Source organism: Ixodes scapularis, unplaced genomic scaffold (assembly GCF_016920785.2).
Source record: "Ixodes scapularis isolate PalLabHiFi unplaced genomic scaffold, ASM1692078v2 PGA_scaffold0__279_contigs__length_252992795, whole genome shotgun sequence".
In the NCBI taxonomy this organism is placed as follows: Eukaryota; Metazoa; Arthropoda; class Arachnida; order Ixodida; family Ixodidae; genus Ixodes; species Ixodes scapularis.
The window spans coordinates 127,302,232-127,328,482 of record NW_024609835.1 but is presented as its reverse complement, the minus strand read 5'-3'; the positions used below and the strand labels follow the sequence as shown (position 1 = coordinate 127,328,482).

Below are 26,251 nucleotides of genomic sequence, written 5' to 3'. Positions count from 1 at the left end.
ATAATTTTTATCAAGGGCGTTATTAAAATCTGTTGCAAAGAGATCCCCACTCTAAGGTGGAGACCGTTCGTGTTGTCTGAGCAAAAGCTACCCCATCCCCCCTCTGTGTAAATCTGCTCTCCTCCTCACAAAGCCACAATGTTATCATGCGCCGCACATTCCGGGAAGCAAAGGGAGGGATTCTTTTCCCCCGTGTGAATAACCCTTTATGCCAGAGTCCCACTAGAGTAACAAACGGAAAAACACAAGAGTAGAGCATGTGCCATGGTACCTTTGGCAGGCTCGCAGTTTTTTGGTGCTTGTGAAGTAGGCACGAGTGATTGTAAGCCTGCCAAAGGTACCTTTGTGTGCATGCTGCGTTGGCTTGTCGGTATCTGTTGTTTCTGTTTGTCGCTCTAGTGGGACTCCGAGTTCAATGGGTAGACATCTTGGTACCATGAAGTGCCTACCCATTGTAACTGAAGGGCTTGGATATTGGGCATTAAATGGGTGGGTGTTTTGCAGTTCCAATTTCAAGCAACTTTAGTGGGACCCTGCACAAAAAAGGGACGCTATACATCTGCTGTCGATTTGCACGACTCGTGGGAAGCCGCAGTCTGCGACACCACTGAGACTCGTAGTTGAGATAGTGATTGCAGCAGGACAGGAGTCTGTGCAATGCAAAATACAAGCTCTGCACTTGGACAATCATTATTAATAAAAAGACACAGCATGCAATAAGGAAACAAACCAATGGCACAATAACTGAAAGATTGAGGGCACATACGAGCTCGTGAATAGTATGCTACAAAACGCACAAATGTCTAGAATGGAACCTTGCAGAATGGCGTATATGCTGGGCAAATGAATCTGGTCATGCACAGTTTCCACCATCAAAGGCAAGCTTCATATGCAGGAATTTATTTTCATACAGGATTACAAAACAGAAAACATTGGTTCAGATGTTCCCAATGCACACAAACCTCAAAAAATTTGCAGATCCCAAACTCTATGAAGCTTGGAGAGAAAGTTCAGGCATCACAACCTCGCATCCAATCGTCGTCTAGAAATTTGGTCCGTATTCCATTCGAGAGTCAAAGCCATGCACAGCTACCGGTGGTATTTCTGGAAAATTACCTCAACCTTCATGCACCCTTACACGCGCTCAGCAAATGCCGAGCCATTAAAACATTGCACCTGGAATATAAAAACATCACAGCATTTGCAGGAACTGTTCAAAACAGTTTGCAATGCAGTGGACTACAAATGATGCATGAAGTGTTTAAAGGAGGAACGGCAAGTTAAAAAAAAAAGGTGGGGAAGACTTGACTAGTAGAGGGTTTACAGCTGAGGATTATGTCTGGCAAAAAACAAAGCTATAAGAGCAGGGGCGGGGGCGAAATAAAATGGTCTTAAGAACTACGGAAGGCTCAACAGGGGATTTTTAAATCCTCTCGCCTTCAAGTGTGCCATCTGTACAGATAAAACTAATAAATATGCCCCCGTGAAACTCTAAGAATCACCTCTTTTTTATCGCAGCGATTTGTGGACTAAAGGGTCACAGTTGCCCCACAAAATAAAAACTCTTGTTCGACCAGACGAGAAAGGCATCCTCCGCAGGAAAACGAGGGTGGGGCGAGGCACGAAGAAAGGACTCGTCACTCCAGAGAGTGGGGACAAAACAGGAGACGCTTCCACCCCATCCATGGATAGTAACAAGAACAGGTTAACAACACTTTTATATTAGTAGCTTATACTAATGAGCACTTGAAAAAAAAAAAGAGAGAAAGGACTTCCAGGGCACCTGCCTGTTTACAAAACTTTCTTAGCTCAGGTGGGACACCGGGAAAAGCTCGGGTAACAAACTAGGCACCACGACACGCGCAGGGGAACAAAGCTGAAAGAAAACAAGGGAGAGGGGGTGGCTCTTTTTTTTCCAGGCCGGAGGGAAAATGGTAACAAACAACGGTAACAGGGAATGTTATGTTAGAGGAGCAAAAAAGACAACGAGAAAAACGGGAGGGGTGGCAGCCAGAAAAGAAAGGGAGGCCCCTTAGAGAGAGATTTTTGAGAAGAGGAAAGGGGTGGTGGTGGTGGGGAGGAAGAGGAGGGCTCTCAGCGGGAATTGGCCTTGTTGCGCATGAGGGGCTTGTGGTTGCGCATGCTCTCCACGGTGTGGTGCCAGTTCCAGCAGGTGCGACAGAAGTAGCGGAAGCAGGCAAGGTCCCTGCAGAAGATGGGGCCCTGCTGCTTGCAGCACGAGGCGCACATGGCATCCTCCAGGTACGGGTCCACCTGCACCTGCAGTGGAACACGCAGCTTCGAGGGACTGCTTGGAGACGCCCCGATTCCCCAGCATATGGTCCACTAATATTCAACGCCAAAAACATTCATTCGCGAAAAAAAAAAACTATATTGCCATTTGGGTCTTGTAAGGCGACAAATAATGCAATATTATTGAGCCAATAAGCCACACCCCAATTTCCTAGTCTCCAAAACATACCTAGCAATCGTCAAGCTAACAAGCGTTGGTAAGAGGGTGGCAATCTCTACTCAAAGCCCTTTTACGATGCTTTGGCTTTGCCTGCCACGAACATGGACCTTGCTTTTGCCTTGGCCATTCACAACGTGTTTGAGAGATGTAGCGATTTTATGCAGTATGCTGATAAAACGTCAAACACGCCAAGCAAGTGCCTTTTTGGCAGCCAAATCAAGCCAGCCATACAGCTGGGCAAGTCGACCCTTGAGCAAGTTCTGGCTGTCAACTTGTGAGCAGATTGATTGGCACCACGCCAGACACTTTTGGGTATGCAATGCTGAAACAAGGGCCAATGTGTCTTACCCAGATACCTGCAAACGTGCATGTTTATGCTGACCTTGAGGTGCCGAAGAAGTGTTTTTCTTGATGCCTACTATGTGTCGAGAATGCCACCCATGTGGTTTAGCCCTAAAGAAGTACTTCGGCCTTTACCCTTTCCACCATGCTATTTCGTATCGCGAAATATAGCTATTTCGTATTGTGAAATTGGCAAGTAAAAATGATGCCAAAACCAATATTCAAATATACCTGCGTTTTTCAATGCCGTGACATTGGGGGAAGGCAGGCTTGCAGGTTGAGCGGACAGTCTAAAAGTGGACAATGCCGAGCATTTGTCTGCTGAAGCGAGTTTTAAAAGCATTCATTTGGGAACGAAGTCGGTTGGGAGCAAAGTCTACAGTCCGTAGACTTTGCTGTTGCCAGTAGAGATTTGCTTTGAAAGACACGGTGAGGACCAAAACTCTTAATTCAATAACTTTGTGAAAAAAATTATTTTCGCCCAATATTGGGTTACTGTTTCAGCGACATTTATGGGTACATTTATCAAATTTTCAGACTACTCAGGGACTATGAAGAGAACTCCGGCCATTTTTCCAGCTACCCCAACTAACTCAGGGTGTCTAGCAAATCATTATTTTGAAATTTCCCGACTTTTCCAGTTTTTTCCCTGACAATTTCAGATGAAATTCCCTGACCACTGTAGAGGCAATTAAATATACAAGACCATTACAACACAAGGCATTGAGCACTGAGAGCATCATCTTGCACGGGCTTAATCCAACTTGCATATTCCGAAATATTCGGGTTCATCCAGTCCGGAATAAACTAGCACTTTCTTGTCGCCGACATCCTCAGTGAAGAGGCCACTTCCGGAAACACAAATGAAAACAACGCTCAACCACACACGCATCAATAACCGAATGGCAGCACGGCGCATGGCCGCCAGATGCACACTTTCGGATACTTTCAGCTTAATGCTTGGATTGGGGTCTGCGGCTTTCCCATTTGTTACTAAACCTAGTAGCTCAAGCTGGATCAAGCCTAGTCTTGTGCCCCCAATCCAATCCAGTCTAATCTAACACTTGGACTGGATTTGTCAGCTGTTCCCTTTGCATCAGGTAGCACACACACTCCATCGGGTGAGTAGAGCCCGCGCTCCTCTCTTAGCAGAATTTATTGCCTATATTTCTGCGATTCCTCGAGTCTTTGCTCAGGGCACTCGATGGCGTTTCCGGCTCATTTTCCCCGACTGGGCTCGCTTTTTGAATATATCCACGACAGTTCCCAGATTTTTCCCGGCAATTAAAATTTCCCTGCAATTCCCGGTTTTCCCGGTCACTAGACACCCTGTAACTACATCTTTTGAATCCCCGGCCTTTACCTTTTCAGGTATGCTATTTAGTATCACGAAATTCAATAGTTAGTGAAAGTGGCAAATGAAAATCGTGCCAAACCCAACAGTCAAACATTGTTGCAATGTCAGAAATAGGCAGGCTTGCAGGTAAAGCAGGCAGTCTAAAAAATCTCAGCATCTCCACGTGGTGAATGATGTTGATTGGGGTGAAGCTCTGGTGGTGCTGATGTTCATAGATAGTGCTGATGGTGCCGATTTTTTTTTTATTGCTCATAGGTAGTGCTGAGTTCCAGGTTGTGTTTAGACTTTATTATTACTGCTTTATGGTCGGTGAAATGCAGAGCCAGTGGTTCTTCTAGCGGATCAGCTTGGATCCGCTAGAAGCCGTGGGAACGCATCTCCACCGCTTAAGTCAACGGTCCATGTCAGAAAGAGAATGTGTGGTATGGAACGTGGTTATATACGCATCTGAGCATTTCACCGCAGCACCCTCTCGTCTATAAATGTTGAGCCAATCAATGCATGCAAAGTTTAGCGCGATTATATACACATTTGACCGCAGCGCCCTCTCCTGTAGACGTTGAGCGGCTACATGCGTTTCATCCATGACAGACAGATGCGATGGCAATCGATGTGAGCACGGACGCCGGACAAGGCTGGACCCTAAGGAGCTTCGCCCCTAAAAATTAAGTATGCTGAGCACTTCTTTCGTGCTGCTGCACGGTCGCTGGAGAGCTTCCAAAGCATTTATTTGAGATCATGAAATTGCTTGTAATCAGCTGGAAACAAATTGTACAGTCCAAAAAGTGAACCCCTGCGTGGCACTGACATCACTTTCATTGCTGCCAGTTCACTTTGAAAGACATGGTGAAAACCAAGCTTCGAAAAAAAGAACTTATTCTGTTTGTATGTTTAGCAAATTTTCAGAAAAATCAAAGACTATGAAGAAATCGCCGGAGTACCCCTTTAAGAGCTTGAGCCAGGAGACATTCAGAGTAAAGAGGAGAAGAAAGCAGTGTGTCACAAAATGGCCTGATGTCGCCACAGACGAGGCACCGCTAATAGTAGGGACAGGCAAGCCCAGTTGGAAGTCGTCTGGACCTCGAGGTGTTGCACACCAAATGGAACAAGCTCGCGCATGTTAATTATGGTACACATCTGCAGACTACAGATTTCAGGATAGCTTACCTTCTTTGAGAATCTTGGAGTCTTGATCTCAACAAAAGCTGCAGCAACAGCTTTCATGAAGCTTTTCTGGTTGTTGAAAGTCACTCTGCCAGATCCTGCACAAAAAGAGCCACAGATGCAAATTTTTGCAGCATCTTTTTTTCATGCTACTCAAGTCTCAACAATGCTGGCCCTGTAGTTCCAAAAAACTGAACCAAGGAAACATGGAGACCTCAAAATACAATTCAGCAAATGCTGAATGTTGCATAGCACTCTGATACAACCCTAAACACAGTGACAGAAAGGCCTGCTTGTTTCCTGCCATCACATGTATGCAGTTGAATAAACTGAACTACAGGGGATGCTTTGTCCAACATAGCTCGGCATTTTCCAAACACAAGGCCTGTTGATTTCATTCCTCATGTGATCTACTTCTATCAAACTAGGGGCACAGATTGGATGAGAGTGCTGCTATCAGCGTTACTCTGGGACTTGTATATTGCTTTTTAACGGATTGAATACAAGCCCTTGCCAACCACTGTCGGAATTGTTGGGTCTACTGCCTAATAGCAATGCCCTTCGCAGAGTTCTGGTAAAGCACACAGTCTTCAGCTTATACTAAGGTTAGATATGTTTTGCTCCCATACAGAACAAATGAGCCATATCCAGTCAAGCCAACAGCACAAAGTGGGCATTTGGCAAGTGTAGCAAGGGTTGAAGCACACTGCATCAAAAATATAGCCAAGACACAAACGTGTGAAGCAGGGCTGGCAAACATCTTCCTATAGACCTTTGCAAAAACAGCTCGCTGGCCGCCACCATTTTGCGACTCGAGCAACCCCTATTAGCCAAAAATTTCTGCCACCCGCCTGAGCTGTGGAAACCTGGTCAGTGCGACTCCCCACCTGCATTGTGTGTTCGGAGTTCGCCGGCTTTCCTTGAAAACGTTTACTCTATTTGCCTGTCGAGGATGCTTGCCTGTTTTTGTAATCTTCCACTGTGAGAACCAGGGAATACCAGGGCTCGTAGCCTGCTTAACCTTCGCAGGAAACTAACGAAGAGAGCGAACGGAAAGAGCGAACGTCAAGCACCCCGCGACGCGGGCCGTTCGACGTTCTTAGAGGATTGTTTTTGTTGAGATAATCTCCGAAAAGCATTCCCGGCTATGTTCCCGGTTTTGGCGAGAAGTAGCTGATAAGGTCCGGGAACTGAATAGACACGTTCGTTCATTTGCTTTAGTGCTGTGTAAAAAAACATCACTCTTCAAAACGTACCCCAAGACAAGCCGGATTCCTTCCGATTGTCGTGAAGTGACTATCGTCGACGCTGTATATTGGATATGCTGTGTTAGTTGAGACTTTTCTCAAATCCTGTTCGAATAGCGCGGCACCGTGGGGTACGTACCATATATGTTGTTCAATTGATGAGACTAGTTGAATTTCCTATAGTGAGCGGGCAATACCCATGCAGTTCGGCTATCCTCAGGCTGAGTGTATGGTGCCGTTAAAAAAATCAGCATAAAATGAAACAAACATCGCAGTTGCATTTGTTCTGTCGCGCATGGACTCGCCGAAAATAGGTTTCATTAGTTTGTTTCTGTTCCCAAAAATAGTTCAACGCTTTCTTAACTTTGAGAAATTCTCTTCGCCATAGAACATTAAACAAAAAATAAAGCGAGGAGATTTTGCCGCCACCAGCGTTCGAAATTGCTCCTACGCAGGCTGCCATAGCCTACTGACGAGAAAACCAACAGCTCAGCGCAGTCGGGCAACACTGACGTACACTCTCAAAACCAGGGACGTGCGCTGGAAATCGCTTCGTTCGAGACTGCTGCTGGAAAGGTCTATAGAGTAGCCAAAAGCAGTCAAACTGACAGGACACCACAGTCGCTTAACAAAGAAGAGCACATGAGAAGCTATGAGACTGCAATACCCACCGATGGGGTACTTGTACTTGTCCGTGTCGATCCCGGAGTAGAGCACGCCGCCAAAGAGTTCATTCATGACGTGTGCCAGGCCCTGGGCGTTGAGCATGCCGTGCAGGGCACCCACAAAGACTGTTTTGCTGGGGTCTAGCCGGTGTGAGGGGCAACGCACATAGTTGCTGTCGCTCAGCACCCAGGGGATCACCTGCACCTCCTTGCAGCGCATGCGGCGTGACGAGATCTTGTAGTACCAGTTGCCCCCATTGACAAAGTCCTGGCTGCACGACTGCAGCAGCATTTTGACTTGCTTCTCACTCTCAAAGATGATGTAGACGTAGCCTGCCTTGGGCGGGAAGCCTTGGCTGCGCTCCCGGCTGGGCCACTGGATTTTGATGTTGCCGAAGGGCGCAAAGGCCTCCACGAGGCCTGGCTCCGAGACGTCCCACGGCACTCCGCCCAGGAACACCTTGCACGATAGCGCGGAGCTCTTGAGGCTGCGGGCGGGCAGGGTCCCGCTCCAGCAACATGTGGCCTCCGAGAAACCTAAGAAGAAATGCAGAGTTATTCCTCCCCTTAGAGGTTTTTTTTAGCAAAGTTATTTTGCGACCGAGGAGAACTTTCTGTTTTCTAGAGACTGTGACTTATACTTCAAACATTGGCACACAGCAATGCATCACACGACATCACATACGTCACCGACACTACGTCAGTCGTGTGACTTCACGACGCGGCACTCCACTGTGAAGTTTTCGTGTTGCGCAACGCCATGGTAACACGTCACATTGCGCGATCATTGCGCTCTCGCACACGCACTGCATGCCCAGCTCATTCACGAAACAACTGACTAGAAGGCCAAACTAGAGTTGACATCTGCTGCTTTCCGCACAAGAGTCAATTCTGCGTAAGGTTTAGTGACAGATTGAAATATAAGCAATTTCGGGAGAGTGACATCGTCAATATCACTTCCAATCAGACATTGGCAATGGCTGCTCCACGCAAGGTGCCAACCTCGGCAGACGAAGTGGCGTGTAAAGCTAGACTTGCTGCTGCGGCGAGAGAACATAGGGCTTATACATCGGTATAAGGATACATTTCGGTCTGATACAGAGAGCTGCCATCGCTATAACTGTACAGGGCTGAGCATTTGTTATTGGCACACAGGCCCAGGGTCAAAGATCATTTCAGCTTTCGCGAAGTGTGAGGACATTAATCTTGCAGCATGGAAAGGTAAAAATTTGTACATGCCTTCCTCCTAAATCTGCTCATTTCGGTTCGCAAACTAACTTCCATTCGTGCAAAGAGCAAGTCCGGTAGCTCACTTGCAGCAGATCTGTGCAGCTTGGCTGCCTTCTCGATAGTGTCCGGGTCCCCAAAGCCTAGCTGGCTACCATGGGTGGGGGACCAGCGCTGGTCCGTGAAGAAGGGGAATGAATTGGTGGGGGAGTCGAAGTCTGTGCGTGCACCGAAACCATTCATGGGCATCAAAGCCATTGTGCCTGGGTTGGCACCTGTCATTGTCAGCGAGCTCTGGACAGAAAGAAAACAACTGCTGTTACTGCTTTCAACCAGTTTGGTGCAGCCGCCAAAAGCCTATCTGGGACATCTCTAAATGTTTAATGTGAATCAATTTACATTCCAGTGATGTCAAAGAGTGCTTCGCTTGAACCAGTAAGCGTAAAATATTGAACCTCCGGGGGCCACCAATCTTAACTGCTGTAGCATGGCACATTCTTATGAGGCCAGAAATAAAGGAACAATTTTTATGGAGGCAGGTCAGACAAAAATGTCTCGGACCTGTGTGCAGAGCAACATCCAACCCTTTCAATACTGTAAAAGGTAATGTCTGTATTCCAGGCAGAAGTATACAAAAACTGTATACAACGGAAGGAGAGACTCATGGGCTCACGACAAGGGCTTTTGGGTGAACATAAACAGTGTCCATCTGAACAAACTGGACCTGTCTACAGTACTGAAAAGGTTAAATGCAGAAACAATGTAAATACTAGGCAGACTCCCACAGGTGCCAGGTTTGTCCAAAGCATTGGATGAGATTTTCTGAGAAGACAAGACCAGACGTGACACTTGCCATCAGATCCGACAAAGCGCTCAGGTCTGTTCCGCAGCTGATGCCACTGGAGTCAGAATCTGGGGAAAGACTTCTCGAGTCCCGAAACATGTCGCAGCCAAAGCTCAGGGATCTCTCTACAGTGGGACTCCCTTGGTCACTGCAAAAGGGCAAGGCAAGTACAAAAGAGCAAAGCTTTACTATACCATGTAAGGCCCTTCATATAATTGAAATGCTGGTCAAGTCGGTGGGACAATCCTCTTTTAATTGCCACACTTGAAATGTAACGACAGGAGAAACAAGCTGTTGCAGCTTTCAATTCAGTGTGCTCTTTCTTCAATTATTAACATGCATTACACATCCACACTTGCGCTATTGAAGCAAAGACACCAATCATAGCAGAGATGTTAGTGTTGAGGCAGGCAAGTCTTTGGCCCCACAGGGCATGCCAGAACCCTTCAAAGCTGCAAGCAGATCTATTCTGTCTAGTTGGAACAAAATGCACTGCTCTCAGATTCAATTTCATACTTCAAATCCAAGAGAATAAGAAAGGCAGGAAGGCTGAGGCCTCTCATGTTCAATTTCATACTTAAAATGCAAGAGAACGAAGAGGGCAGGAAGGCCAAGGCCACTTCAAAACAAAAGTAATTTTTCTTGCATGGTTCCAGAGGAATGGGAGCTAATAAACTTCACTGTGGGCACAAAGTCCATTTGATTTTGAATCATTTGCTGCTCTGCAGTTTGGATTTGCTCAATTGATGTTGAAAGTAAATAGAACAGACAATAGACCCTTTGCTAAATCACTTAAGCACCAAGGAGCATGCTGCTAATGTAGTTACCAGGGGTGGAACGGCTGCGCCATTTGCGCCAGACGCCTTTGTCTGCACCATGTTGCGGGAACTGCGCCACAGTCATTACCTTGCACCATTATGCACGAAGTAACAAAACGTGTGCCAAAAAAAATTGTATTTTGTCTTGGTTTCAGTTTCTCTTGACTCTATTGGCAACAATAAGCGCGTTTAGCTTGGTCGGCCTTGCAATCCTTTGTTCTGTTTATTCTCCCTGTGTATCCCGAGTCAGAAGCGCGCGAAAAAACTCTGGGGTCGGATTCCAAGCGTTACACCACCTGCGACTGGGTTGTTATTCTTCAACCAAAAGCGGTTAAGCAAGTCGGCCGAGGTGAGGTCGAGTCATTAAGCGTCAGATTGCCTGAGGCTCTGCGGCCCGGGATCCGGACCTCAGTTAGTTGGAATCAAAAGAGCAAAAGATTCCTTTTAGTACTTCATCGTTAGAAGCTCGAACCGCATTCCCTCAAGATAAATTGTGGTTTGATAGAACTGAAATGCGGTCCGATCTGAAACCTTGCCGGCCAGCAGCTCTCACGCGAGCGGTAGATCTGCTGGGCGTACTTGAACCTTGCCCCTGCTTATTGCTTCGAATACGATAACTCCACTAATCATAGTCTGTTGCTTCAATATTGAGTTGCACAGTAGGATAAACTCGAAATTTGTTGCCCTGTTCCTCCGCACAACTGCACGTCCGTTGCTTACGCACGTCACGTGGTTCGCACATATGACTATGTTGAGCACGTGTGGGTTGTGCGATAAGCAATGCTGGCTTGCATTTTGAGCAGCTGAAAGCCACTTAGAAAATATCAAGGACACTATCTTCAGTTAACATATGGTACTTAATTTTTGGTTCTCATTAAGGCTCACAAGGTCTCAAGTTTTTGCATCTGTTACACTGTTATCCCATCTACTTAGGTTCCTAACAACTCATGTTCATCTGTGCTGCTAAGCACAATTGAAATTGCACCCGTGCTTGTCTAAGACTCAAGCTGAAGTGCAACGAAAACTGATCCGAACTGCTCCTAGCCTGCTCCAGAATGTAGTTTTAGCTGCCCTCAACCCAGCTGTTTCAGCTGCTCCTAAGTACATTTCACGAGTTCCACCCTTGAGTTACACACACAGCATACGCAAATATCTGTTGCAGTAACTGTTCCAACACGTGGAGCAAAAGCTCGTGCCGCAGAACCCAGAGATCCAGGGTTTAAATCCCACCTCTGCTCGTATTGACCAGGATGAGCATCGTACCGGCGTGCAGTCGTGCATCACTACTGCGCGAAACACGTTGAAGGCCACAGGCTAGCGGTTGTAGTGCACTGGCTAAATTTATCATCTACAGCTATGAGACAAGTTGCCTATTAAAGCAGACTAAGTTCAGACCGTATAAACACACCACACCCCAATTATTTTGACTGATCCAAGGTTAAAGCATAAAAATTTGCACCTTAGCACTTCTCAGAATGCACTTTAAGAATTAGTTTTTGAGCCTAGAATGTCAAAATATGTTAAAAAAGATATAATAACCTGTCCCTCGTTGGGAATGGAATCACCTATGTGTTGCTTGGTAATCTGATGCCCATACCAGGATTGCAGAACTAAAGAATGGCACGGGCCAAACCGAGTTTTGTTTGGGAACCTTGCGGGCCTCCGACTAATGGTGAATTCCGCTTGCAGATCTCGAGTGCTCCAAAAGCGCTCCATTTGGAGCACGCATATTCAGCTCGCAGATTCGGCTCAAGTTGGTCGTCTTCCGCTCGTAGATCTTTGGTAACACCTGCCCTGTGGAGCGCCCCCAACCCCGTTGAACTTGATCCGCAGGATTTCAGAGATTTTTTAACTCTGAAATACGCGTCTGTTTACACGGGATCTTAGCGGCTTGGACGCTCCTGCCTAAAATAAGGGATGCAAAGCCGGGACTGGAGCGTGGCAAATCGCAAGCGCTGACATCTGTGATCGTGAGAGGAAGAACGAGAAAAAGAATGACAAATTCGGAAGGAGGCAGACACAAGGTTAGGATTGTTCATTTTGCCGCCACCGATTGTTTACCTTTTTACACTGCATGCCAACGGTGTTTTCTCGTACAATAAGGCAAAAACAGATTAGGCAACGACCATACAAGTAATGGTTTGTTACCTCTGTTTTTATTAAAGTCGTACCAGCAATCTGAACTCCACCGATGGCAATCGCTGTGTGTGCCCCGGCGCTTCAAGGCAGCCAAAAGGCATGTGACTGTGGCGAACACAGACGTCTTCGTTATTTGTGACATGGGCTCCGTGGTACAGATATTTTCGCCCGGCCTGTGTCGAGTGCTATTTCTGCAGCTAAGCAGTGACAGCTATCACTGGTTGCTGGAAAGATCGGTCGGCTGAGGTGCTGGTCGGCTGAGGTGCTGGTCGGCTTGTCAAGTTCAAGCAGCAGCCATTTTGAACAGCTAACCGGGTCGGTGGGTCGCTTTAAAAATGCGAGTATCTTCCGCTCGTTGATTCAGCGCGGGTCCCATGAAGTGAAATGTTGCCCTCCTCATGATTTTTCGGAAAGCACTCTGAATTAACCAGTGGAATTCACCATAAGAAACAATGCTGTAGCTTTGGTTGTTGACTGACTGACAATATCCAGAATCATAGGGGCCAGCCTCTTTTCTTAACACATTACAAAATGTCATGTCTATGAAAGAATACAATTAAATAGTTGTGTATTTCTCATAAATGCGAAAAAGTGGCATAAGCACCCAAAAGCGAAGTGTTTTGTGGTTTGCATTTATCGGAGAAACTGTATTTCGGAGGTGGCCAATCGGGAGGACTTAAGCCTTGCCAGTGCAGTTCTGCAATAAGGCCCGGCTGGCTTCTGCGAGGTTTTAACTGCATGGAGTGACCTCACCGTCTTTCTAAATAAACCTCTTTTCAACCTTCTATTTGCCGTAGAAGAAGCCATGGATTATTCTGGCCAATCGCTCCGCGCGAAAGCATTTTCATTTTGTGGGCTACAACAAGTAGCATTCCCGCCCGCTACGGTGACCTTTCTCCGCAATTTTGAAATGTGTATGTTGTGAAACAGCCAGACAAGTCTAAAGGTTTGATGAATTCGGAAAGTAGAATTTTGCATATATTTGACATTTGGATCAACTTGAGTGAGCGCTTACGCCACTCTTCGGCACTTAGAAACCACATGTTTGGCATGCTCCTGTGTGAATGACAAAAACAGTAGAGATTTTTCTTGAATAGGCAGTTGACGTCCATGAACTACATTATGGTGCGAGATGAAATTATTGTATTTCTTCCGATATCGATTCCGCACCAACTTTTTAGCAAAAATTAATTGCATACTTTTTGGACTACTTGCACCGCGCGTCGCAGGAAAACCACTTGCAGCCCTGCGCGACTGAAGCACATTGATTAGCATAGTCATACTTAGTACATATGTATTTGTGTTGCTGCTAAAACTTTGCCGCCTTCAAAGGTGGGAGGATCTCGAAAAAGGCTGCATATATTGTCTCCTGACTTCATCCGTAACATTAAGATACAACTTATGTTACTTAATATCTCGTACTGGCAAGACGAGTGCATGAGTGCTTGTGCCTACATTCTTAGTATTCTCCTTGGTGCTCGGGAAATTTGGCACAGGTTTTATTGCTTTGGAACTGCGCATCAATATGGTACATATGCACACATGCAGACTGTGAGCAGCTATGTATTCGTAAGAGACCAAGAGTCCAATAGTTACATGTAACCCCTGCATACCATAGATTTCCTAGCCGTTATCTACAGGCTAGCCTATTCAATTTAAATACCCTGGCAATGTTATCTGTTGTAATAGAGTCTCTGAAGACACCCTGAAAATGTCAGTGCCCAGAGTTTAAGAAAGACTTCCCAACCCTCATACAAGTTCTTTGCATTCCTCGGTGGCTTAATTGGATATTGGTTCTTCCTCGGCCTGCATTTACTGAGAAACAGCTCGCACTCCACCTACCTGAACTAAATGTGGCACAGTGCATCCAGTGTGAAATTTCAGCACACTAACCAAGCTGGACTGTTAACATTTAGGTACACTAACTCAGTACAGGCCATAAAACAAAGGCAACACAAGGCAAAACCAAAACTTATTTTTCTGATCTCCTGAAGTGTTTTTCAGCCAGAATACAGTCACTTCACTGACTGCTCTGGTGGTTACTTCATTTGCTTCAAATGAAGTAGCACTGGTGCAATGGAATGTAGTATGGTCAAGCATTTGGCAAGGTGGTAGTATTACAGCACACATGGACATGCTTTATTTCTAAGCAATGTTAGCAGAAGTCTAGAAAAAGCATGTCCATTAACACACAGACACAGGTATGTAGCCAATAATAAAGAAGCTCTCTGAAGCCTCACGCTGAAAGCCATGCGGCTCCTTGATGTCTTGGCGATACGTACACCACCTCTCTCGCTATTTATTTTTTTTATTCTGTTAGAGCGCAGCTTTTCAGCGCCCGTTTCCGGCTGAAGCGCCGTTGCCATAACCACAAGTTGCATCATTGGAAGTTTCCTATAATGACGTCACGAAGTAGGAAATTTTTCTTAACTAAGATTAGCAAAAAAAATACCCCGCAAAATTTAGTGGAAAAATTTCCTTGCTAAATTTAGCAGGGAATTTTTTCTGCTGAATTTAGTGGGAACTGTAGCAAAATTTCCCGCTAGATGGGAGGGGGGGAGGAGGAGGGGAGGCGAGGGGCATACCCTCCCCTCCTCCTCCAAGAGCTGCGCTCTAATTCAGCATTAGAAAGTCTACTCATTTTTTTTTCAAGCTCTTTCTACCATTGCTTTGACTACCAAGTTTTAAGTAAGTAAACAATGTCTACACCTTTCGCCCTTCTATTTGAACTTAATCACAAGTGTTGTGAGTGTTTCGCACGTCTCAAAAGAGCACTTCAAACGAGCAAGTTCACAAGCGTCACCTGTACGGAGACTGAGGCGATGCCGAGCGTATGGCACGAGGTCCAGAGCCAATGGGGGTTGCAACTGGCGTCCCCTGCCTGAGCAGCCTGTTGAGGGAGGACGTCATATCTGCAAACCTCACAGGGGAGGGTGAGGAGGGCAGTGGGCCGTTGCCATTCTGGTAGGCTGCCAAGTAGGCTGGGTTGGACAGCAACCCAGACAGGCTGCCAGCCTGCAGGAGTCCACTCCTCAAGCTGTTGCTGCTACCGCTGTTAAGCCCTGCACACAGCGAGACATGTCACACATGCACCTCTCTTAGTTGCCTCTGGGGGAAGATGACACACACAAAGCTGGACACAGTACAAGGCCTTGTATGCATGTCAGTCTTGTCCGCACTCGATGTTAAAACGGTCAACGACTCATACCCTTTTTGTAACTGCCTACACCGTGCTTTCCGATTTGCTGTCTATGACTGCTTCGTAAGAGATTGCATATTTACATTCACCTTGTCACGATCGCAAGTATCTGTGTGCACAAATCTGTACATTGCAGAGAAGTTTGTTTTAAAAGCTATCCGAGGGTTGTTGGTTCTGTTTGAGAACTGCCAGAAACTCGCGTGCTATTAAATTAATGTATCATTGAAACCTAGGACTGAACTGGTATCAAGACACTTTTCATGAACAATGTCAGGTAGTCAATGGTAGCACAAACGTCCCTAGAAGCTTCGCACCAGTTGAGAAACTCTCGCTGTGTGGCCGAGTCCAAAATATTTTGGGTCCCACTCTATAGTCAACGATAGCGCTTCGAGTGGCTGGCTAAGTATTAAGAGCGATGCTGGCTCCACCCGGCTCCGTGTCCAAACCTTTGCATGTTTCAGTTCTGTACGTTGGTACTGACAGTGTCATGCAGCAGCCAGCTGTGGCAGCTTGCTCGCGGCATCTTTGCATTGATCGAATACGTACAGCTTGTTAAGTATGGTTTAGTAAAACATTCTTCTCAAATTTAAAAAAACGCGAAAAAATAAAATGTGTAGGGACAAAGACAGAGAGTACAGTTCCTTCAGGTAGCAACACACATTTAATGATATCACCCTCAATGCATCAGCCCTTCCCTTAACCCAAATTTGCCCCAGAGAAAAAAATTGAAGAATACCCGGAGAAAGAAGAATTTGATAAGGTGTATGAGCAGTTACAAGATCAACAAAGAAAAATAACATTTTTTAAACCAACTACAAAAAAAAAGCTTGGCACTGTATTATAGTGCGCACAGGCAAAAATTACTCTCGACAAGTTACCATGTGTGCAATCTCCACTTTAACAGCGGAGACGTTCCAATAGTTTACAAACACAAAATAAGCAACGACACTGGATTGGGCATTGGCACCCTTGTCTTTGGAAATATCAGCAGTCCCATGACAGAGCCTGCGAAGAACTGTTGTCTGGCACCGACAACCTATCGTTGCAACAATGTAGTAGGAGCTACTACCAAAAGCTTTGCAGAAAATTTTGGAGTCCGTTTCATCAAAATGTACCATATTAGTAGCAAGGAAGGGTCCATTGAGATGTATGAGCATATCTCATAGGAGCAACTGATTTAGTTCTGGTAAATATAGTACCATGGGATGAAAGGAGAAATGGGAGAACAAGGAAAGTAACAATGAACAGCACTATATTAGAAAAATAAAATTGGAAGTACAAACCATTAAAATTGAAGCAGTCCTCAACATTGTTATCTGGAATAGAAGTAAAATTAACTGAATTAAACGCGAGATTTTCATGATGAAAATACTCAATGCAAAAAGACTGGTCCAGTCAATCACTCCTATCAATTGAAGATGTGGCCTCCAAACATTAAATATAAAGTGGAACAGAGGTTATGTGTGCAAGGCATACACTTCCAAATTGTTTAAAAACGGTTGTTGAACATTGCAACATTAGTCGGAAATGACTGGACCAAGATGAACCTTTTTTTTTTTTTAGCAACTGGGACTAGTGCAATATTGGATAAACCCTATACCGTACAGATCTCAGATATTCCCCTTCATATCAGAAAAAAAAAGCCGCATTACAAGAAATAGTATAGTCTAGTTTCTGGCTGCAAAAAACAATAGTATCTGTGAAGAACACAAATTTGTTGCCGAAATTGCTGCACAGATTGACGTTGAAATGCAATAGCATTTGGCACCGTCTTGTACTGCATAAATGTTTCTGTACTAAACTGCTGTGGAAGTTTTAGGAAACCTTGTCGACGTCCATGGAGTCTTATTGGACTTAAACTTAATTCACACAATTTTCTGATCAAACTACTTCCCGTTGATGGGCCTCCGGCAACCTAACAACTTTAAATGTTCCTCTTACTACACGTGCATAAACATAAATTAAGCTACCTGCTGGTACTACTTACACTACAGCTTTCAAATTAGACTCTTTGCGCACTTGACACTCGCTTTGCATATTGGCCGCTCTGGCGGCAGTGTCAATGGGAGCGGAGCATTGGTTCTTCCGATTCAAACTTCCAATGCTTTTTGGAATTAAACTGAGAGGATGGGAGCTTATTATCTGACATACAAGTTCTGTAAAGTACTTCTACCGCTGGAATGTTGCGGAAGCAGATGCCCAAAATGAAACCAAACAGAAGAAAGGTGACAACTTTTCACCTTCAATACTTTTATGTGATGCTTTTGAGCCTAAACAGCTTGCAAGCACTGTATGTGCTTTCACTAGGTAATTAAGAAAAAAACCTGTGTATTGACCCTTTCTTTATACTAGTCCCTTGCAAACCAAACCACTAAAAAGCAATGAGAAAAAAAAACAAAAAAAAAACATTGTCAAAAGGTTACTGATTACTGCTTCAAAATTCTCGTCGGCAAAGGGGCTCAGTGCTGAGCTCACAATCTTGGGGTCATGCGTTTGATTTCCCTCAAACATTCGGCATTTTGATCTTTCTTAACTTGTCCCCTTGTCACTCCCCCATTTACCAATTAAAACAAATGCATCTGGATTTGTTTTAATTGGTTACAGACTGAAGGATGGACACAAGAGTGCTTAGGGTTATCTCATAAATGGTATAGCATTTAAAAAGTGTGAAGAACAGCTTTTCCTGTTCTCGCTTTTCTATTACCTCTGGGAATATTTGTTTTAAAGGAAATTGACAAGACAAGAAAGGAGCATGCAGTTTTATGTTCAGAATAGAAACTTTCTGGTGAAACCACTGCTCATTCAGATTAATTTGACTACCTAGTTTTTCTTCCATAACAATGGGAGGCCATGAATGCCTTGCAGTGCTTGTAAATTCTGTAGCAATACCTTATGAAGCAATAGTGTACTTGTGGTGCTTGTCTGCAAAATCTTTCAATTTGGGAAAATTTGGCTGACCACCGAAACCACACTTGAAAAGCTATATTTGTTGTAAAAAAAAAATGAAATGGTATATTGAAGCAGGCAATTGCCACATTTTAGCACAACATCATCATAAAAAGGATTCTACTTGACCAGCAATATTAATGAGTCGAAATTGCAATATTTTAAGCTGTATGCAAATGAAAATGAGCTGCACTGCTTCATCTGCATTTCTGCACATACAAAAAAAATGTAAGCTTCAAGGAAATTATGCGAATGCTGGCAGGATGGCAATAGGTTCCAGTGACCGACGATCAACAGTAAAAATGTTGCGCGTGTTCTAGACACTCAAAACTATTCGGGGTATGGAAAAAAAAAAAAAAAGACAAGCTTTACAGACAGGTTGTACCGCAGAGATGCACCAATGCTGTTTTGATTCCTCTAAAATAACAAGCACAAAATTTGCAAAACAATTTAGTTGCAAGGAAGTAAAACTGGAATTGTGTTCCTTCCAAAAATATTTAAAAAAAAACACGAACACCCAATTTTTTTTTGTCAGGTTATTATGGTGTTGGGAGACTACTTAATCAATATTTTGCTATAGTGTCACATATATTTATAATCAAATAATAAAGAAAAACTCAACTGCTCGAAACCCTGACTGGACTGGGGAGAAGAAAGATACCACAAAATCACGTAGCTGTGCAACATTTTTTTTTTTTTTCTATCAACATATTTACAGTTTTTTAGAAGCCACAAGAAAGACTTTCGGACGTAAAGAAAACTAATTTCTAGCCGTAAATTGTGTTCTGGGTAGTTGGGTTCTCATGCCATGTACAAATAAAAACCTTGGCAAGCACGAGTATCCTGTCAGTGTCCCTTTAAAGACCGATGACCAGATCGCGCTTTCTACTTTTCCCTCGCTTCCTCCTCTCCCCCATTCCTCTCCATCCACCGTTGCCTGTTACCTCCTCCCCCATGGTGAGGAGGATATCCTGCCTTGCAGAATCTCGAGTCTGGTCGTCGGCCTTTAAATTGCCCATACTAAACCTCAGCAGTGCATGCAAAAAAAAAAAAATATATATATATATAACAGAAATGTTTGACATTGTTGCATAAAGCTTTTTAATTGACAATGAGTTACACACAATAAGTTTTAATTCACAATAAGTTAAAATTTCATTTTCCATAAAGCTGGAACAAACAGCAAGATCCAAATGTGTGGCTGGTTGCTCTCAAAGCTACATTTGTGTGCCTGTTCATGCCACACAAATCCTGCAACACACTTTGATAAGAACTCGACAGACTATCACGCTATACTTTGCATCAACTTTTGCGCTACATCGTCAAAGCTAGCGAAGTTACAACAGTGCTCCAGTTCCGCACGGCTGAATCTTGGGCCTCCCCATCTGTATGCACTCTCACGTGAAGGAGATGCCAAAGAAAGCCACACGCCTGTGCAAGTAACAGACAGTGCCGGAGCATTGCAGAAACCATGCTAGCCTTGACAGTGTAGCACAAAAAAGTTGACACCAAATATACATTCGTAGGGCTAATTCACTTTATTACACCATTTTCACCAGTCATCAAGCTAGGGCACCACAGCCAAGCAAAGTTAAACATCAGTCTACATTGTAGTTTGCGAGCGGTACTACCAGGGCCCGTTTGCTCCAAGCGCTTACCGTGGCTAAAGTTAGCCGTAGAACCTAGGAGAGGGATTTAGAAATCACATGACTGGCTCGGTAGAGATGCAGAGAAACATGGTGGTGCCCCGGTGAGTGAGCGCCGCTTGCTTTGGAACTAATATGTCGTAGCTGCGTTATTGGGCGCGTTAGTTATTACCGAATGGAGCAGGAGATTTTCAAATTGCCTTACCTCACTTAAATCGCAAAGCATGAGCGATGACCTCGCCGCATTTTTTAAATAGTCTTTCGATTCTGGCCATTCCTAAGCCTAAATGAACGCGATAATTGTCAGCATGGCAACGTCTTAGGAAAGTGAACTGCCTTGACTCAATCGGCCGGGTATTGATAGCACACAAAAGCAGACAGCGTCCCAATAGACCTTTTTCTAAATTTCCCACGCACCGAAGTGCATGCTACGAGTGTAGTTACACGCGTTACACATGGTGGTGTCTGCAGTAGTAACTGTTCTAAAGCAAAAAAACTTTCGCCTTGCACACGCGTTTGTCAAAGCCTTATGATTATTTACTTTGAATCTTTTATAAGAGGAAGGCCAGCGCGCACGGACCGTAGAAGTACAGTTCCAGCGTTCTCCTCGATGCTTCGGTAATTTAGAAAAAGGTCTATTGAAACACTGTCTGCTTTTGTGTGCTATGAATACCCGGCCGATTGAGTCAAGGCAATCCGCTTTCCAAAGACGTTGCCATGCCGACAATTATTGCATTCATTTAGGCTTAGGAATGGCCAGAATCGAAAGACTATATAAGAAATGCGGCGAGGTCATTGCTCATGCCTTGCGATTTAAGTGAGGTAAGGCAAAGCGAAGGCCTCCTGCACCATTCATTGTTGACTAACGCGCCCGATATTGCAGCTACAACGACATTAGTTCTAAAGCAAGCGGCGCTTCGAGCAAACGGGCCCTGAAATCCCACCCCATTTGGACTGCACAACCACAAGGAAAGTTTTTGTTGAAAAATCATGGTATACAGTAATGGAACAAGTTCAGACAAAACTATCGTCAGTTTCTCATCCAGCCAGGACAGCATCAACTTATGCTAACACAAAGCAGTGCTTGGCCCACTAGGATACTTAGACATGAACACAATTCCTTCAAGGGGAATGGAAAATATTTGAGACAGCCGTTTGGCGGCTAAGACCTTCAGCATGAAATATTGATAATGCACCTTAAGCAATTGAGCTGTTGCTTCTCATTTTCGAGATTTCAATCAGCTGAACTACACGCAGAGCATTGGAGCTAGTGTCTACCCCCAGTTATCTCCTAGTTGAAGGTTTGGATTTCCTTAGTACATCACGTTTCTTTATTCTGCTCTTTTGATATTGCAACATCAACGCCTCTGGAGTTAGCGGTCTTTGCACAGCGCCCTGTGCCGCAATCTTCAGCTAAGCTGCTGCCTACTCCCAGAGCCGTATATGTAGAGTTTGGCCATTCGTTGGGAAGTATAGGAGACAAATGAGGAGGCGCCATTGGCCGAAAGCGGGCTGGGCGTGTTCCAGGGCGTTTTCAGAAATTCGAATGTGACCAACCAGAAGCCGATATCCCTGGCAATGGTTGCGAGAAAAAAACGTGATAAGTGCATCGGAGTAACTCTCGGTGACTGAAAATATGGTACACGTGATGTTTCAATCACGATCATCCAAAATGATGGTGGAAGAGTGCGACTAGCGGAACGATCGACATAATCCTTACGCCAAGCTCCGAGGGCCGGGAATCTGCCGTTTGAGAGGTCACACTTTGGGCTAGGAAAACAGTTGAGCGGCGCATTCGTTTCTTACATCTTTCTGCGTGATCATGATCTTGAAACATCACGTGCACCCCATTTTCAACCACAAAGAGTTACTACACTTCACTCTTGCGTACTTATTAAAACTACATACGAACATATACCTTTGATCAGAACTATTTCTCGCTACCACCGCTAGGGGATTCTTTTCGGCTTGTGGTTGGACAAGAGAGCGTGCCAAGCCCTCTTTCCGACTCTGTCGCACGCCCTGACTCTGCCCGCGCCTCCCATTGACCAAACTCTCTATTCACGGCTCTGCCTACTCCTATAGGTTCACCTCATACGTGAAATACTAACTGGGCCTTATCACTGGCTTACTCTTCCATTGGTCGTAATGATTGACACTGCACAGTATGTGAGAAAGAATATGTGCAATCAGAGGGGATGAAATCCATCTGCCACATCTCAATACCACCCGGGCATCTTTTTAACTTGCGTAGTGCAATAGAATTCATGCTGCAAATTGTGAAAGTACAGAGTGCAATGCGGTGCAGACTTTTCCAGTTTTTTTTTTTCTTTTTTTTTTTTCTTTTTCAGTTGATTGGAAAGCTGTTGTCAAAACTACCTTTCTGGTGAAAGGGGATTGCCTAGGGCAACAACTTAGGTGGTAAAAATTTGTAACTCAGTATACAAACTAAGCAAATTGCAAAAGAACACCTACATGTTCACACCATGTCCCACTGACTGTCATACACATTGTGTGCACCTATTGTAGCATAAATATACCACTGACATGTTGAGAAAAAGCGTAATGCACTACACATAAATAGCAAAGAAAAAACCCAAATGATAACTACCAATGTTTTCAACGTTGAGTGCGGAGCCACAGCACGGCACTTTGGCACTAATCAACCAGCACACCTTTAAACCACCGGTACTCTCACCATATTTCGTTTTTAGAACAGAAATGTTTTATGCAAAATATCCTGTAAACTGCCACCTCGCACACACAGACTTTGACTTGCTACTGCCACAGATATGCGAAGGACGTACTTACCAGGTTGCCTACTGAGGGGTCGGCGATCCACCAAGGTACCAAAATCAATGGTGTTGTCAAGCATAGTGTTAAAACTCTGAAAAATTCTGTTGTAGTTGTGATCGGTCTGAGACTCCATTAATCCAACCTCTTCATCCAGAAGGTTGCCGAAGGGCTGATGAAGCTGAAATAAGCAAACAGACCAGCTGTAAGAAGAGCCTGAGGACACTGCCAAGAAGGGCACACTGTCCCGGCCATCGTCAACACATCAAAAGAGATGAAGGATCTGTGCAGAGGAATGCTCTAATAGCAGGTTTTGTCACGATGTCATGCCCATCCACCATAAAGAAATCAGAGAAAGTGCAAGAACGTAGCTGAGGAGACTAATGAAAACAAGACATGAGCAAGATAACTTATGGAAACCTTTATCATGACCCTGCCATTACAATTGGCAATATAAAATTAAAGCGTTTTTTTTATGCTACATTGATTCGTATAGGGGAAGCAAGTGTATCCACTGTTATTTTAGCCCTGGTTACTGATATTTCTAGAGCAATTGGTAAGTACACCCCTATCGCACCAACAGGCAAAGACTCGCGGTTGAGTTGCGCATTTCGACAGCATAACAGGCCACGTGCTATGCGCTTTTGGCAGTTTGCAGCAACTTATGCACAGGCCTCTCCAAATATACACGTTGACCACTCCGACCCATTGTCGGCATACTTTACAGACAGACAAACACGTGCTCGTTAACAATTTCCAATTTTTAAGGAACGTTTAAGCCGACGCGAGCAGGGGCGTGCAAAGGATGTTCGATTCACGGCGCCGGCGTCGGAGCCATGCGATGCAAGTGCAAAGGATCCCGGGCTATTACAGGCATACAAAAATGCTTCGGTAAAGGATGCGAGCAGCAGCAAAGGTCGCGGTTTAGGAAACGATTGATAGGCAGTGCTGCGCAGCTCCGTTCGCTCCTTCGAAAAAAGGAGCGAATTGCGAGTACAATGTGCGCAGCAATCGAATCTAGTCCCGGAGCCGTGCATTGCATTCGTATGGCCCCTAATCTGACAGTTTTTTCGGACCGGGGGTCAATATTCGAGTCTCACTGCAACGTCGCGCCCTCGTGGGGCCCCCCTTCCCCTACACGTTACAGACATCCGCGCTTTAGATTACTTTTTTATGCGCGCAGACAAACTACGCACTTTGCCTTTGGTTCGAGAACGCTCGTAGCTCAACACGCAAATTTGCGAAGTCCCAATCGGAACCAGTGGAAAATTGACTACCTTTACGCTGGGTGGACACGACGGTTCTTCTACGTAGCCCGACCACATGCGGTGAGGTGGCCTTCGACGCCGGCGTCTTTTCGCAGGGAAGGGCGAATAAAATATGATAAAAAAAATACCGACTAGGAAATCGAAAAGGTGGCAAATCGACGGACACTGCCGTAGTACTTCCGCAGACTACGCAATACACGGGTTAGTGGGTACTCCCCTCCCCCGACGACGAAAAGGCTCGGGTTGTTCCTCGAACAGTTTTGTTTTTTTTCTCTCGTCAAGGACACTAACCCTGAAGGAAAACTTCCTGGCAGGACCGAATCTTCCCAGCCCCGAAACGAACTAACCTGGGCGTTTCTGAGACCGCTGCTCGGAAAATGCGTGTAGGGGGACGCGAAGCGAGCAAGCAGGAGCGAGACACGGGCCGGCTCACCGAGGGTTGGCCGTTCCAAACTGCACGCCGGCTCGCGACAGGGTTCCATTGCAGGCTGCTGCCTCGCGTTCGAATAGGCATATACGCTCTCGAGCGCAGAATATCGGCGAGAGTCGGAACCCGGACAAAGCTTACGAACTGCGCGACGAAACGCCGGCAGATTAGCGTTAGAATTGGAAAAAGGGAGTAATACTTCACCATGAACACCGTTTCCTCCAGTAACACGTGGCGACTGAGTAGGAAGAGTATTCTTTTTCTTTCCTTTTTTCGTTCCCCCGTTTCCTCAGTTCGAAGTGGTGCAAATCCGACCGGGGCACACGTTGGGGCTGACCAGCCGAGGTTCGCGAGCGGCGCACTTGCCAGTCACAGCGCGGCGACAAATGCACGGTCCGCTGCTACCCGGCCGAAAAGGAGAACTTGGGTTGTGCGAGGCCCGTAAGCGGAGAGGGAGGTTATCGAACCACGTGCTTCGGCGGCATAAACACTCCGAGCGGCGGCCGGCGGCGGCGACGCGCAGGTGCGGGTTCCGGTTCCGCCGGCGGTTTTGGCTGCGCCGCTATTCGTACTCGCGAGCAGCGCCGAAGTTGCGCATAACGCGAGCAGACGGTTTTCTTTTTCTCTTCTTTCCTCGTACATTTCTGGGTGTTTCCTTACCGAAGAAAACATGCTGAAGTGGTGGCGGTGGTGGCGGCGGTGTTGGGTTGTCTTGAGACGGCCGACAATGTGTGAAGTGGAACGGCGTCTGCGACCGCCTCGTTGTACATAGGGCGCTGAATGGACTCGTGGCACACACTTTGGGGCGATCTCTGGGTCGCCTTAGGGACGCGCGGCACGCCGACAATGTCGTTTTATACTGCCCGGAACCGCCTGGCGGATGATTCGGCCAATGATCGGGACTTCCCGCCCATACAAGCGCCACGCGTGTCGTCTGCTGCTGTTATCGAAAAATACGAAGATAAAAAAAATAACTTTGAATATCAGACCCCTTTGTTATCCTGCTTCATCGTCATTTGATGTTGTTTTTTTTCTTCGTGCGTAAAATTGAAAGGTCATGTTTCGGCTACCAGAAAGCGGCAGTAGTCCCGCTCATTGCCTTCTCAGCTCCTGATTCTTATTCTGCTACTCTTATTTCAGCGGGATAAAGTCGAGAATATCAGACGCACAAGCACTTTTTCTTGGTCCGAAGCCACAAAAAAAGTACGCAATTTTTTCTCTCTCTCATTTGTTCCTATTATGTATATCGTCGGATACAGTCAATGACTGGTTAATTCCCGGTCTTCCGTGGATATTTCCGTACAATTCAGTGGACTAAGAAAACCACTTCAGAAGTTCGGATAAACGATCTTTGAAATCGTTCGAAACCTTGATTAAAATTCAAAATGGATATCTGAAACCCTGCATGTTCTATCTTGTAGCTTCGCATTATATTATAGATAATAACGAAGGCTCCTAATTGTGCACGCCAGAATCGACGGCATGATGCGCAGGGCGAATAACGATGCGGTCTACCGAGATAACGAGGTTTTTGGCAGTACATTTAAAATATTTCGGCATACTCAGCATTCTGTACCAGAAGTCTACCGTGATCATTTGTGCCTTAATCAAAAGCTAAAAAAAAAAAAAAAAAAAAAACTTTTTCTTTTTGTTTTGTTTTTTGCCCCCCCCCCCCTTTTTTTCTGTTGTCTTTTTT

General features: G+C 45.3%; 2 protein-coding genes across 3 annotated transcripts in view; one reads left to right on the top strand and one right to left on the bottom strand.

Annotated features, from left to right (window-relative positions):
* LOC8037425 (F-box/LRR-repeat protein 7) overlaps positions 1 to 26,251 on the top strand; it is a 97,580-nt gene that overhangs the window by 3,183 nt on the left and 68,146 nt on the right. The window lies entirely within an intron of this gene.
* On the bottom strand, positions 864 to 25,444 carry LOC8041489 (cytoplasmic polyadenylation element-binding protein 1). 2 transcript variants are annotated; one of them, XM_029993329.4, is made up of 9 exons: positions 25,216 to 25,444; positions 22,879 to 23,041; positions 16,759 to 16,791; positions 15,080 to 15,338; positions 9,329 to 9,467; positions 8,562 to 8,769; positions 7,255 to 7,785; positions 5,340 to 5,434; positions 864 to 2,280 (listed from the first exon to the last, which is right to left on the bottom strand). In XM_029993329.4, exons 1-9 carry the CDS (start codon positions 25,225 to 25,227, stop codon positions 2,095 to 2,097), a joined length of 1,626 nt encoding a protein of 541 aa, XP_029849189.2. In that variant the 5' UTR covers positions 25,228 to 25,444; the 3' UTR covers positions 864 to 2,094. The 2 variants fall into 2 exon arrangements, with proteins under 2 accessions (XP_029849189.2, XP_040357225.1); XM_040501291.2 differs by lacking the exon at positions 25,216 to 25,444 and adding an exon at positions 24,760 to 25,051.

What these genes read in the sequence shown, in the direction of transcription:
- LOC8041489 (XM_029993329.4), bottom strand. An exon ending in TCGCCTCAGTCTCCGTACAG is followed by an intron (nt 9,468 to 15,079) that starts GTGACGCTTGTG and finishes GCCCTTTTGCAG; the next exon opens with TGACCAAGGGAGTCCCACTG. An exon ending in CAAGTACAAGTACCCCATCG is followed by an intron (nt 5,435 to 7,254) that starts GTGGGTATTGCA and finishes CTTTTTGTGCAG; the next exon opens with GATCTGGCAGAGTGACTTTC.